Source organism: Sinocyclocheilus anshuiensis, unplaced genomic scaffold (genome assembly GCF_001515605.1).
Source record: "Sinocyclocheilus anshuiensis isolate Anshui unplaced genomic scaffold, SAMN03320099.WGS_v1.1 scaffold1961, whole genome shotgun sequence".
Classification (NCBI taxonomy): Eukaryota; Metazoa; Chordata; class Actinopteri; order Cypriniformes; family Cyprinidae; genus Sinocyclocheilus; species Sinocyclocheilus anshuiensis.
In genome coordinates, this window is record NW_015540090.1 from 3,046 (window position 1) to 15,668 (window position 12,623).

The window sequence follows — 12,623 nt, forward strand, 5'->3', positions numbered from 1 at the left end:
GTCTATGTAAATACATCTAAATGCCACTTGAGATGCAGCTTCTGCAGTGCAAAAATGGATTTTGTCTTACTTTATTTGGTTTGGTAACAGCCCTATAATGTCTTATTATTCTAATAGCATTTAATAAAAAAAAAAATGAATGGGGACACATAAAATAGGCTTTATAAAGATAAAAAAAAAATGGTTAGTTGAATTTTAAAATTTAGATTTAGTATTTTGACATGTTAGCATGTCACGTTTAGCAGGCTATTTACATTTAACCTGCTCATGGCTAGTGACAACATTGCTTCTAGCCATGACACTTTTTTTTACAGTACATGTCCATCATGTCCAAGCTTTTGACAAGCATTTGTCAGTCCTGCATGAACCAGCACACCTTGTACAAATCACAAAACAACAATGCAGACAGGTGAAATCAGGTGCCTCCATCAGTTTTCAGCAGTGTAACTAATTTCCAGACATTTTGCTTTACTTCACTAAGGAGTATTTCAAGCTTTCCATTACAAGTTTCCAGCCCACTATTGGCAAAGATGATTATTCGCATTATGTTTTTTGAATGAAAGGACCCAAGATTGACTGCAACCCTGTGCACAGTGCACAGCATCCACCCAATTACTCCTATAAATACAGGATGCAATGGGTCTCAATGAGACAGTTCTGGGCTCTTTTCAACTCGGATTGGAGTGATGACCAGCGGGTCACGAACAGCGAGGACGCTTCCACATAGCTTTCAAAAATTACTACAAGCTCCTTAAGCTGCGAAAGTAGAACGGACATGGCTATTGTACAGAATAGTTAAGAGATACCGCAAAATAATTCTTGTTATATTACAAGCACACTATAAAATGTGTTTTTATGACCTATGTTTCACTGAATGCCTCTTTCTCCATTTATTCTCACTGCCTTCCCTAGTTTTATGAACTGCAAATTTTTCACGGTGGTTCAGTCGGTCTGTACCTGCTATAGTCCAGTGTCTCAAAAGTGTCATTATTTCTCACTGTTCCATTTGGGCAAGGAACTGAATAATACGATGTTAAATCTGTATGGACAATGTAGTATTACAAGGACAAAAAAAACGAAAGTTACAGAATTCCAAATTGCTACCTGTCAAGCCTTTCAGTCTAATGAAAAAGGCAGTGAATTTTGCTTAAGCATGGATGGAGAGCACGTCATGCAAAACAATAAAACAATGGGCCAACATATATATTTGGCCATCGGTTTGTCATGAAAGAGGCTAGAACATGAAAATTTTATATCTGAAAAAATATCAACAGTCAAGCATCAGTCAGAACATAACAAAAAAAAAAAAAACATAAAAAAAAAACTCTCCAAACATTGGTGATGCCCAAGATTCATGACTAATAAATTTAATAAATTTAACCTGGGGAGAACGAAAGTGTCACACAAGTCTTTGCCGTTTGAGAAATGTAAAGGCACTGTAAGCAATATCAGCTATTTTGCTAAGTGATGCCCAAGATTCATGACTAATAAATTTAAATCACATCACCTGGGGAGAACGAAAGTGTCACACAAGTCTTTGCCGTTTGAGAAATGTAAAGGCACTGTAAGCAATATCAGCTATTTTGCTAACTTCAATCAAATGCCCACTTTCCAAAACGATATATCCATTTCATGCTTTTATGAGTCCTACAAAACATGAATCAGGCACGGCTCTGCTGAGAGAAAAAAAAAAATCCTAAGCTTGTTTGTTGGTCTTAGCTGTTCTCCCAGCTTGGTCAGGCTGGAAACTGCACACAATGTGTGTGATCTGAATATTTAATTAATTTAGGTATTCTTAAGGCATTATAATGAATGCATAATACATTATATATATATATATATATATATATATATATATATACATACAGTATATAATTAAATTATTATTATTATTATATTATTTATTATATTGCATTATATTTTCCAGTATTTTATTTATTTTTAATCCAACTGGGTTTAATTCACACAAAGGAACACGGAACACTCACGCAATACATGTAGACATAGACATGAACAATACCGGACACTGGAGCACACACAGGGAACACTATTTATACAGACAGGAGGAGGGGGATGACGAGACACACCTGGGAGCAATGAAACATCAAGGGAAACACCTGGGACAAATGAAATAAACTAATCAGGACAGGAACAGGAAACTAACCAAATAAGGGCATGGGAAGGCACATGGGGAGCAGGACACACACAAAACATGGAACAGAGTCTGACAATTACACACTCATCTGATCAGATATCTGATTTTATGGCTGTTTAAGAAAAAAAATATTTTTATTATTATTGTTGTCATTGTTGTTGTTATTATTTATAAGTGGTATTTGTCTGCTTTAAGTAAAGTAACGAGTTAACAATGGCAAGATATGAGACTTTTAATACATTATAACTATGGGAAATATAATCCATTGTAAATTAAGCGGATGTATTGTGTTCATTGTGTACAGCCATTTGCCAAAAGTTTTGAGAATGACACAAATATTAATTTTCACAAAGAGTGCTGCTACAGTGTTTTTAAATATTTTTGTCAGAAGTTACTATGGTATACTGAAGTATAATTACAAGAATCTCATAAGTGTCAAAGGCTTTTATTGACAATTACAATATGTTTATGCAAAGACTCAGTATTTGCAGTGTTGACCCTTCTTTTTCAAGACCTCTGCAATTCGCCCTGGCATGCTGCCAATCAACTTCTGGGCCACATCCTGACTGATGGCAGCCCATTCTTGCATAATCAATGCTTGGAGTTTGTCAGAATTTGTGGGTTTTTGTTTGTCCACCCACCTCTTGAGGATTGACCACAAGTTCTCAATGGGATTAAGGTCTGGGGTGTTTCCTGGCCATGGACCCAAAATGTTGATGATTTGTTTCCTGAGCCACTTAGTTATCACTTTTGCCTTATGGCAAGGCACTCCAGCATGCTGGAAAAGGCATTGTTCATCACCAAACTTTTCTTGGATGGTTGGGAGAAGTTGCTCTCGGAGGATGTTTTTGTACCATTCTTTATTCATGGCTGTGTTCTTAGGCAAAATTGTGAGTGAGCCCACTCCCTTGGCTGAGAAGCAACCCCACACATGAATGGTCTCAGCATGCTTTACTTTTGGCATGACACAGGGCTGATGGAAGTGCTCACCTTTTCCTATCCGGACAAGCTTTATTCTGGATGCCCCAAACAATCAGAAAGGGGATTCATTAGAGAAAATGACTTTACCCCAGTCCTCAGCAGTCCAATCCCTGTACCTTTTGGAGAATATCAGTCTGTCCCTGATGTTTTTCTTGGAGAGAAGTGGATTCTTTGCTGCCCTTCTTGACACCAGGCCATCCTCCAAAAGTCTTGGCCTCACTGTGCGTGCAGATGTACTCACACCTGTCTGTTGCCATTCCTGAGCAAGCTCTGCACTGGTGGTGCCCCAGCGGAATCAACTTTAGGAGATGGTCCTGGCACTTGCTGGACTTTCTTGGGTGCCCTGAAGCCTTCTTCACAGCACTTGAACCTCTCCATTTGAAGTTCTTGATGATCCGGCACTCACACCTGCCTGCTGCCATTCCTGAGCAAGATCTGCACTGGTGGTGCCCAGATCCCGCAGCTTGAATCAACTTTAGGAGACGGTCCTGGCGCTTGCTGGAATTTATTGGGTGCTCTGAAGCGTTTTTCACAGCAATAGAACCTCTCTCCTTGAAGTTCTTGATGATCCAATAAATTATTGATTTAGGTGCAATCTTACTAGCAGCATTATCCTTGCCTGTGAATCCCTTTTTGTGCAAAGCAATGATAACTGCACGTTTCCTTGCAGGTAACCATAGTTAACAGAGGAAGAACAATGAATTCAAGCACCACTCTCCTATTAAAGCTTCCAGTCTGTTATTCTAACTCAATCAGCATGACAGAGTGATCTCTAGCATTGTCCTCAGCAACACTCCCACCTGTGTTAATGAGAGAATCACTGACATGATGTCAGCTGGTCTTTTTGTGGCAAGGCTGTAATACAGTGGAAATGTTTTTTGTATTAAGTTAATTTTCACGACGAAGAGGGACTTTGCAATTAATTGCAATTCATCTGATCACTCTTCATAACATTCTGGAGTATATGCAAATTGCCGTCATAAAAACTGAGGCAGCAGACTTTGTGATTTTGTTTTATTTTTATAATACATTATTCATTCATTATAATGCTTTAATAATACTCTTATAATATATTATGAACATGAGCATCATAGAAAGTGTTACCACTTTCATTAATAAATAATTAACACACATTATATAATTAATGGATCATAGTTAATATATATTCAAAGCGTTAGAAACGTGAGATATTATTTCATGTAAATTAAAATGCTTACAAATGTCATTAAACTTTCAATTCCATATGATCAAGCACTTACTGAAAATCTACAAACAATCTTAACAGATGCCATAAAATGATTAAAAGCTTATGTTAATGCACAACACTTTTGCTGCTATTGAGGTGTGATACGGGTAAGGTTAGGGACAGGTTTGGTAGTATAGGTAGGTTTAAGGGTTGGTTAAAGGGTCAACAGTGTACAGGGGTCAATTTGATTACTATAAGAGAACATGGTTCAATCTGTTTATATTATATTGTTTTGATAAATTAACAAGTATTTTCTTTTTAAAAATGATTGGTTTCTCCTCTCCTGTTTATTTATGATTCAAGGAATATCCTGTTGATAAGAGTAGTATACTAATGTGAGTATTGGTGCAATAAAAACATTTTTTGCAACAAAATTACAATTGGTAATGCCTTTGGCAAGCATTTAGCTAAACTTAACCAGCCACCCTTTACACAAACCTTGTTCATTAGCTAAAAGTCCAATGCCCATAAAGATACTAAATTATTAGTAATGGTTTATAAACATTTACAAATGATTAATAGTTTCAAATTTAACATGAACAAATAATTAATAGATTATTTGGTAAGATGTGTTAATAGAGGTCTACACAACAAACAAAGACCAACAAATGAAGATCATATGAACTGAAAGTTTACTGACATTTGTAAGCATTTCAGTTTACATTAAATAACCATATGTTAATCATTAGGTAATGTTTAGTAAGTTCATTAGTAAACATTAACAATAAATTTATCTCATATTTCTAGCTATGTGAATATATATATTAACTAATGATCTGTTAATATAATGAAGCGTTATATAATGTTTGTTAATGATTTATAAATGAAAGTTGTTATAAAGTGTTACCCAATTCATAAAAGAAAAACAATATTGACCTGCAATATGGTATAAACAAATGTAGTCATGTAGTTCAAGAAAATTAAAATACCTTGGAACATCTAATTAGAATCCAGAATTCAACAATGACATCATATACTGTCAAACTGTCTTACCGTAACTCTTTGAAGGGCTCAGCTCTCACGTGCGGGGTCTCCACTGAGTTGCTGAACACTGCACCCTCAGCTCCTGCAAACACATTCCAAAATGTACAATCTTAAACATGCTCCGAACAAAGCAGCAGTCCCCATGCTAAAATCAATGGACATAATCTGTGAAGCTCCAGTATTGATCCATACAGTCTGGCAGTGTTCTTGTGAATGTGGCCTAAAGTTGATTCACCAAAACCTTTTCACTAGGCTTTGCTGAAGCAACTGAAACCATTACATCATGGGTCACAGCCTCAGATCCGATCAATAGACTTAGGCAAGAACTGTGGAGGTGCATGCTTCTTAGAATTCTAATGCTAATTTGGAGTCATATAGAGCTCAATACAAGTGCAGTATCATACACCAGCAGAGAGCCCTGTTTTGCCCTCTCCTGGAGCATAGGTACAAAGCCATCCACAGTTGCTATCACAACCTACATGTGGGCAACAGATGTTATACCTCCCAGAGCAACCATCAAGCTAAATGGTAGCACTTCCCCCTGAGATAGGCTTTGTAGCCCTCTTTTAAGAGCACTTTAGCCTCCTAGGAAGCACTGTAATTTGAGAGCACTTCCACAGGAAACATCTGAGCTGTACATACACTCATAAAGCACTCAAGCCATGCTATTCTGTTAGTCATGGCCCTTTTGGTGTCAAAAACGTTTTTAAGGTTTCATTCAGATCATTATTTAGACTCTACAAGAGAAAACATATATAATTTTTAAGTTTTATAAGTTTAATAAGTTTTATTCCAATAAGAAAACTTAGTACAGTTTTTAGCTTGGTACAAATCACCTCAGGTGACAGATTTAGGAGGACAAATATGATTTGGTTAACTGAATGAATTTGTGCTGTGTATTCACACACATTGACAAACATGAGCCCAGCAACTTACATACATTCATGTTCACTGCTGAATTACCATAGACACCAACACAATCACAATAAAATCAATAGTTAAAAACATTTTAGTATTTTTTGTTTTAAAAAATTTTATTTGCAAATTTGCAAAACTGTATGAGATAAAAGCTCTGTCCTAAAACTTATGAGCTGCATTGCTTCATATCATTACACTACCTTCAAAAGTTTGGATTTATTTGATCAAACATGAACGCTAAATAAAGTGATCAGGTTGATGTGTGCGTTTATATGTCACAAGCTTCAATATCGGATTTGCTCTTTTGACATTCGCACACTGCACAAATATACAGATTTTCCAGTTTGGACATATTGTTCTCCTGCCGTTGTTTCTTTTCTTTGTTTTAAAGAGCAGACTTAATATTTATCTATTTTGGGTCCTAATTAGGAGACAACAAGCATGTGATGATTTGTGCTTTGCTGCTTTTATTTATCAAGCAGTAAAATCACCCATTCCGGTGGCTAAAACAAGCTGACTGTGGATGAGTGGATGAATATAAAGTGAGAACTGATGGGATGTTGTTCTGCTCTAATTCACAGGCGATGAGTGTAAGGAAAATAAAAAACAACAACAACAACATAACATTAATTTATGACACTTCATTCTACAAAAACAACAGCTCGTTGCACGTCATGCGTCATTACTCTACTTCTGCGTTATTGCACATGCACAGTCCTTTTTTAGTTGCACATGCACAGTACTTTAAGTTTCGATTTACTTTTCACGTTTAAACAATTTAATGCTTTTTTTGCTGGACAACAACAGCAACAACAATAATAATAATAATAATAATACTGTCAGACTGTTTTTGTTTTTTTTTTAGTTTTATTTATGTAGGTTTTCTTTTATTTTGTATTTTCTTTACTTGGTTTCTGCCTTGTCATGTGTTTCTCTGCCCCTGTCATGTGATCCTGCCATGTAGGCCTTTTGTTCTATGTGTCATGTTCTCATTGCTTCCTTTGTTCTATGTGTCACAAGGCTTGTTCAAGATGAATCGGTGCCGGTCAATCCGATCGGTGCATGACATCAAAGTACCGTGAGAGCAAATCAGAAGCTTAAAGAGTTGTCTGCTCTCCAATTGCTCTCCCGGTACTTTGATTTCATATGCAGTTCGGTCTGCGCAGATGTAAGGAATTTTTTTTTTCTTAGCTCAGTTTTTCGGAAGGAATTAGAATCTGAAGATTCAAAATCAAGCTGATCGAACTGATTCCAAATTTGATAGTTTACACTTTATCAACTGTTCGTCCAGCGAGCTGTTAACATCAGTATATCTTAAGCTGCATTGCTTCATATCATTACACTACCTTCAAAAGTTTGGATTTATTTGATCAAATATACAGTAAAAATGTGAAATGTTAATGCAGTTTAAAATAACTGTTTTTTCTCTCTCTCTCTCTCTCTACACACACACACACACATTCAATGAAGATGAGAGTTTACGGAGTTTGCATGAAGTCCCAAAAGTCTAGCATTTGTTACTAGTTCTTAGATCGCACCCTGAGAGAATCACAGAGCAGAGATTTGTCTTATCTTTACTGCTTAAGATCAATTCGCACCAGTTCAACAAGAGATGAAGCTTTGTTTGTTACTTGCGTTTTGGTGAAAGCTGAGCGGGGCTTCCTTGGTGGCTTGTCCCAGGGAATCCTGGGCGCCTCTGATCGTTTCCATTGTCGTTTGGATGACGTTTTTTTGGGCGAGCCCTCGTGGTGAATGGAGGTTTGCCTTGTGATGTAGGAGCTTTGGAAGTCGGTTGCCTTAGGTATGGAAAGTGATGCTTGAAGTTCTTCGGAGCGTTTCTTTGCTTGGCTTTAGACTTCGAAGATTTTGGCAGTCACGAAGTTTCAACGGAGTGTTTGGGTTCTGGATGGCCCGATCGCGTGATGGTGAGCGTTATTAGGAGCGCGATCAACACCAAGGCGAAAGAACATTGAATCAGTTTGTGACATTTGGTTTAAAGCCAGCCGATTTGGTCCATCCCAAAAACGATTGTTCCAATCAGATATTGGCTGCAGGGCTTAGCCTTTAGCCCTATCCTTTTCGTGCATAAATTATCATGCTGTTCAATTCATGGAGAAAATGTCCTAGAAGATTTTGTTGATACTTCTATAAAGTGTTGTGACATGCGTATGAAACCGAATATCACCATTTCATTCATTTCAATGTTCCGCAATTATTGCGACCATTCCTTTAACACCAAACTTCACATATTTACACACATATTAATAGCTTTATCTGCTGAAAGCGGTTATAAAACATTGATTATACTCCATAGGTTACAATTAGCACATCAAGCATATAAAACACATAAAACACATTATTTGTGGATACATTTTCACTACTTAGGAGTTTTTAAATGATTGTCTGTTGAACATCATCCATACAACTTCTGGGTTTCTTTGTTGCAACGAAAAGAGCGCTGTTTTTTCGTCTGTTTTCTGGAATAGAGAGGAAAGGAAGAATTTTCTGAGGTCACTAAAGTCACGCGGTGTAGGTCTGCTGATCTTCCCGCTCAGACGTGGAGCTGTAAATCCGTCTTTCTTGTTTATTGGATTATCGATTTATGCTGAAGCTGGTCAAAGTTTCACTGCACATCTGGTCCTTGAATGGTCTCAAACAGAGGGAGTCCTTTTCTCCTGTTGATTGAGTTAGGTTTTTAGAAGTTTCGATCCCCTGAGGGATAAGGACCAGGCCTTGACAGGAAGCCGGTCCAGACAATTGGGCACCATGTTGATCATTCATTAATTTTACGACCGCAGATGGCTGGGGAGGAGAATCTTTAGTTTTTCCTGTGGAATGTGGAGATTCAATCGTTCATTTGTGTCTGTTCACAGAGGCCCTACACATCCCCCTTTGGCTCGGTGATGTTCCCGGTGCGAGCATCGGTGGGCAGTGGAACAAGAGGCAGAGAGAGAACAGGCACACACAAGACACAAACAACATCTCCATCACTAACTGAATCCTGGTGCAAGGCTTAGGTAATTTGGGATAATTAAGTTTAGAAACACTTGAGACGACTTATGGGTGCATTGTTTAGGATTATCTAGAATTGGGTCGTTTTGATTGATCTAGTTGTCAGAGGTTCGACGAGGCGGTATAGACGTAATCTCAATCAGGTTTGTTGAGTTCTCAGGTTCAGGTTCTTGGTCAGTTTTATCACGTCGGAACATGCGCGGAAGGCCGGACGTGCACTTGTTGAAAGACTCTTGGACGGCTTGAACAGCGTTCACTCGCTTGTGGAGGAGGAAGGCAAGTGTCAGAGTCACAACATATCCTACAATAGTAGAAATGCAAAGCGCTGTGTCAGCGGCAGAACAAGACCGAATGATTGGCGCGCCAGCAGGCGGAAGGCGAGCAATAGCTTCTAAGGCTGTGTCAACAGTAGTCAGATCAATAAGTTGCGTTCCTTGCTCCTTTTTTCCAATTCTGGATCGAGGACGAAGGAATGCTGTTTGAAGAAGGGTGAGATTTCGAGTTCGGCCTGATACTCGCTGATACTCGTTGTGTTGCCTCAATTTGTTGACGGTGGCTATTCACAACGATTTACAACAATTTCGATTAAGTGACCTGGATTTAAAGATGAGTTAAGGGAGTTCTCTGGTGAGGGGACTAGGGGGGAAAGGAGAACATGGAGAGAGAGGAAAAAGGAAAAGAAAAACAATGAGACACAAGGACACTGAATGAGGTTAGACAGCAAGGGTAAGTGTCACATGTGTAGAACAACTCCTCTCTACTAGAGGTTGGTCCTAGCAGTGCGGTGGAGGAGAGTGTGTAGGTGTTGTGTTTAAGAAAGTTAGCTATATGTTTTCCTAGAACGACAGAAATGATGTTAGTGTGGTGTAGAGTATGGGATTGTCGGTCTGTGTCAGTTGGTTTGATCTTCCCCCTTTTCCTGTCGGTTGGAGCCCTGGTGCCTCTTTATCTGGTTTCGATGGACCCCGCTGCACCCTGCACAGGAGAGAGCTTGTCCATAATCTTGTGGGGTCCTGTCCAGTGAGGTAGGAATTTCTTTGACAGGCAATGGGAAGCGTTCTGCCTTGGTTGGGCAAAGCTGTAGTACTACACTTTGTGTCCGATGTTGAGCTCCTCTTGAGAGGCCTTTTGGTTGTAGAAGGCTTTACGACCTTCCGCGCTTCTTTGGAGTTGTTGTTGCGCGAAGGCAAAAGTCATTCTCGGGTGTTGATGCAACTTTTCCAGGTACTGGTGAGTGGTGTAGGCGGTGATGAGGTTCACGTTGCCAGGTTGGTACAGCAGATGTAGCGGTAGTGTCATTTGTCGCCCCGTCATCATTTCGAACGGGGGTACTCCGGTAGACCGGTGAGGGGTGTCCCTGATGGCCATCAGTACCAGAGGAAGCTTAATATCCCAATCCTTTTTTATTGGCGGACATGTACTTCTTCAACATCGGTACAGATTAGGAGATCTTTGATGTTGTGGGATGCAACAAGTTGTAGGGTGATGAGGATGGCCACTATTTCTGCATATTGTGATAAGTGAGGGCCTAATTTGAATTGTTGCGGTAGGAAAGGGTTGTTGTTGAGCCAGACCACACCCGCTCCAGCTTTCAAGTTGCCCTGTTGATTGTAGGAGCAGCCATCGACATATGCTGTGGGCATCTCTTCACACACATTCTCCTCGAAGTACATGTGGTTTGTCAGTTGTGGTTGTGAAGGTTCTTTGGGTTCTGCTGCTGTGTGCAGCATGTCCGTTGAACAGTTCTGGCAGGCTGCTAGCCTGTTTCCTAGAGATGATTTGTGGTTTTGGGCATATCTTGCCTCGACGTCCCATCCTTGGAGCATCATTAACCAGGTAGCTATGCGTGCGTTGGTTACCACGCCATCCCTGATTCATTGGCTATTGAGGAAGGTGACTGGCTGGTGACATGTTTCAATGATAATCTTCTGAGCTCCAATGTAGTTGGAGAAACGCTGGATGGCCCACACAGTGCAAAGCAAAGCTTTTCCGCAGTCTGAGTACTTGCATTCTGGGGGAAGCAGCGTTTTGCTGGTTTAAGCGACCACTCGCTTGTCTTTGTCGTGGAGCTGGTACAGGCCTGCGCTGAGGCAGTGATTGGAGAATCCAGCGTCCAGATATAATTCCTTTCCTGGGTCTGCGTAGGCCAGGCACGGGGCGGAGCACAGGCATTGTTTGAGCTCGCTCATAGCCGTGTCCTAGGCTTCCGACCAAACAAAGGACTCGTCCTTTCTCAGGAGGGAGTGTTAGTGGGTGTCGTTATGTTTTGGATTGCTTGGGGGCGGCTGGACTGTGGTTCGATGCCGCCTTGTCCGACAAGCAGGCCGACATAGTTCACTTTGGTTTTACACCATTGTCCTTTGTGGAGGGCGATTTTCGCTCCTGCCGCTGCCGGCTGGTTCAGGACGTGATCGATTTCTTTGAGGTGGTCTGCCACATTTGAGCTTTTCAAAAGAACATCATCCAAGTAAACGAGGTTGCCTCTGGCTCCGGCATCAGGGCATGCTTTGTTCAGGAAGATGTTGAATTCTGCTGGTGAGTTGGCATAGCCAAAGGTGCAACATGTGAAGGTGTATTGTTGATTGCCAAAGGTGAATGCCAGCTTGTGTTGGTCATCAGGGTGGACAGGGATTGTCCAAAATCCTGAGGTGACGTCCAGCATGGAAAGGATCGTTGAGCCTTTGATTTTGGGAATCTCCTGGTCCAACTGAGTCATAGGCCATCGCGATAAGGGTACTTGCTGGTTTAATTTGCGATAGTCAATGGTGGCCCGCCATTTGCCGTTGGGCTTTAGAACTGGCCATATCGGGGCAGAGTACGTGCTGTTACAGGGGCGGATGACCCCCTTTTCCAACATGGAGTCTATGATTTCTTGCACTGGCTCATATGACACTATTGGAATCTTGTACTATCGCATAAATGTGGGTGGTGCATTTGGGCTTGTCGGGATGCGCACACTGTGGATGTTGGTCAGGCCACAGTCCAGGGAGTCCTTTGCGAAGGAGTCCTTGTACTTGTACAGAACCTCTTTGAGTCCTTGGCGATCTGCTTCCTTGTGGAGGGCATCCGCCTCACTCAGGATCTGTTGGATTTGTGCGCCGAACCCGGTGTAGGGTTCCTCCATGGTTGAGTCATTTGAGGGGCTCTGGGCCTTGACGGTCACCTGTGCAGGTGATTCTGTTGCAGGCTGCGTTGAGACAGAGTAGACTGCAAGGTGAGTGTCGTCTGTGATTTCTGATCGGCAGACGCTTTCTCTGGGCACTGGCAGAATAGAAGTGATGGCAATGGTTTTTTTGGGACTTTTGAGCGTTACTGTGTAATCATATT

The 12,623-nt window shown here is 40.5% G+C and overlaps 1 protein-coding gene across 1 annotated transcript in view; it reads right to left on the bottom strand.

Annotated features, from left to right (window-relative positions):
• Positions 1 to 3,874: 3,874 nt before the first annotated feature.
• Positions 3,875 to 12,623, bottom strand: part of LOC107687202 (sarcoglycan, delta (dystrophin-associated glycoprotein)) — a 181,811-nt gene continuing 173,062 nt past the window's right edge. The window contains 2 exon segments of the mRNA XM_016484430.1: positions 3,875 to 3,936; positions 5,368 to 5,448. Coding sequence (XP_016339916.1) covers positions 3,875 to 3,936; positions 5,368 to 5,448 — 143 coding nt within the window.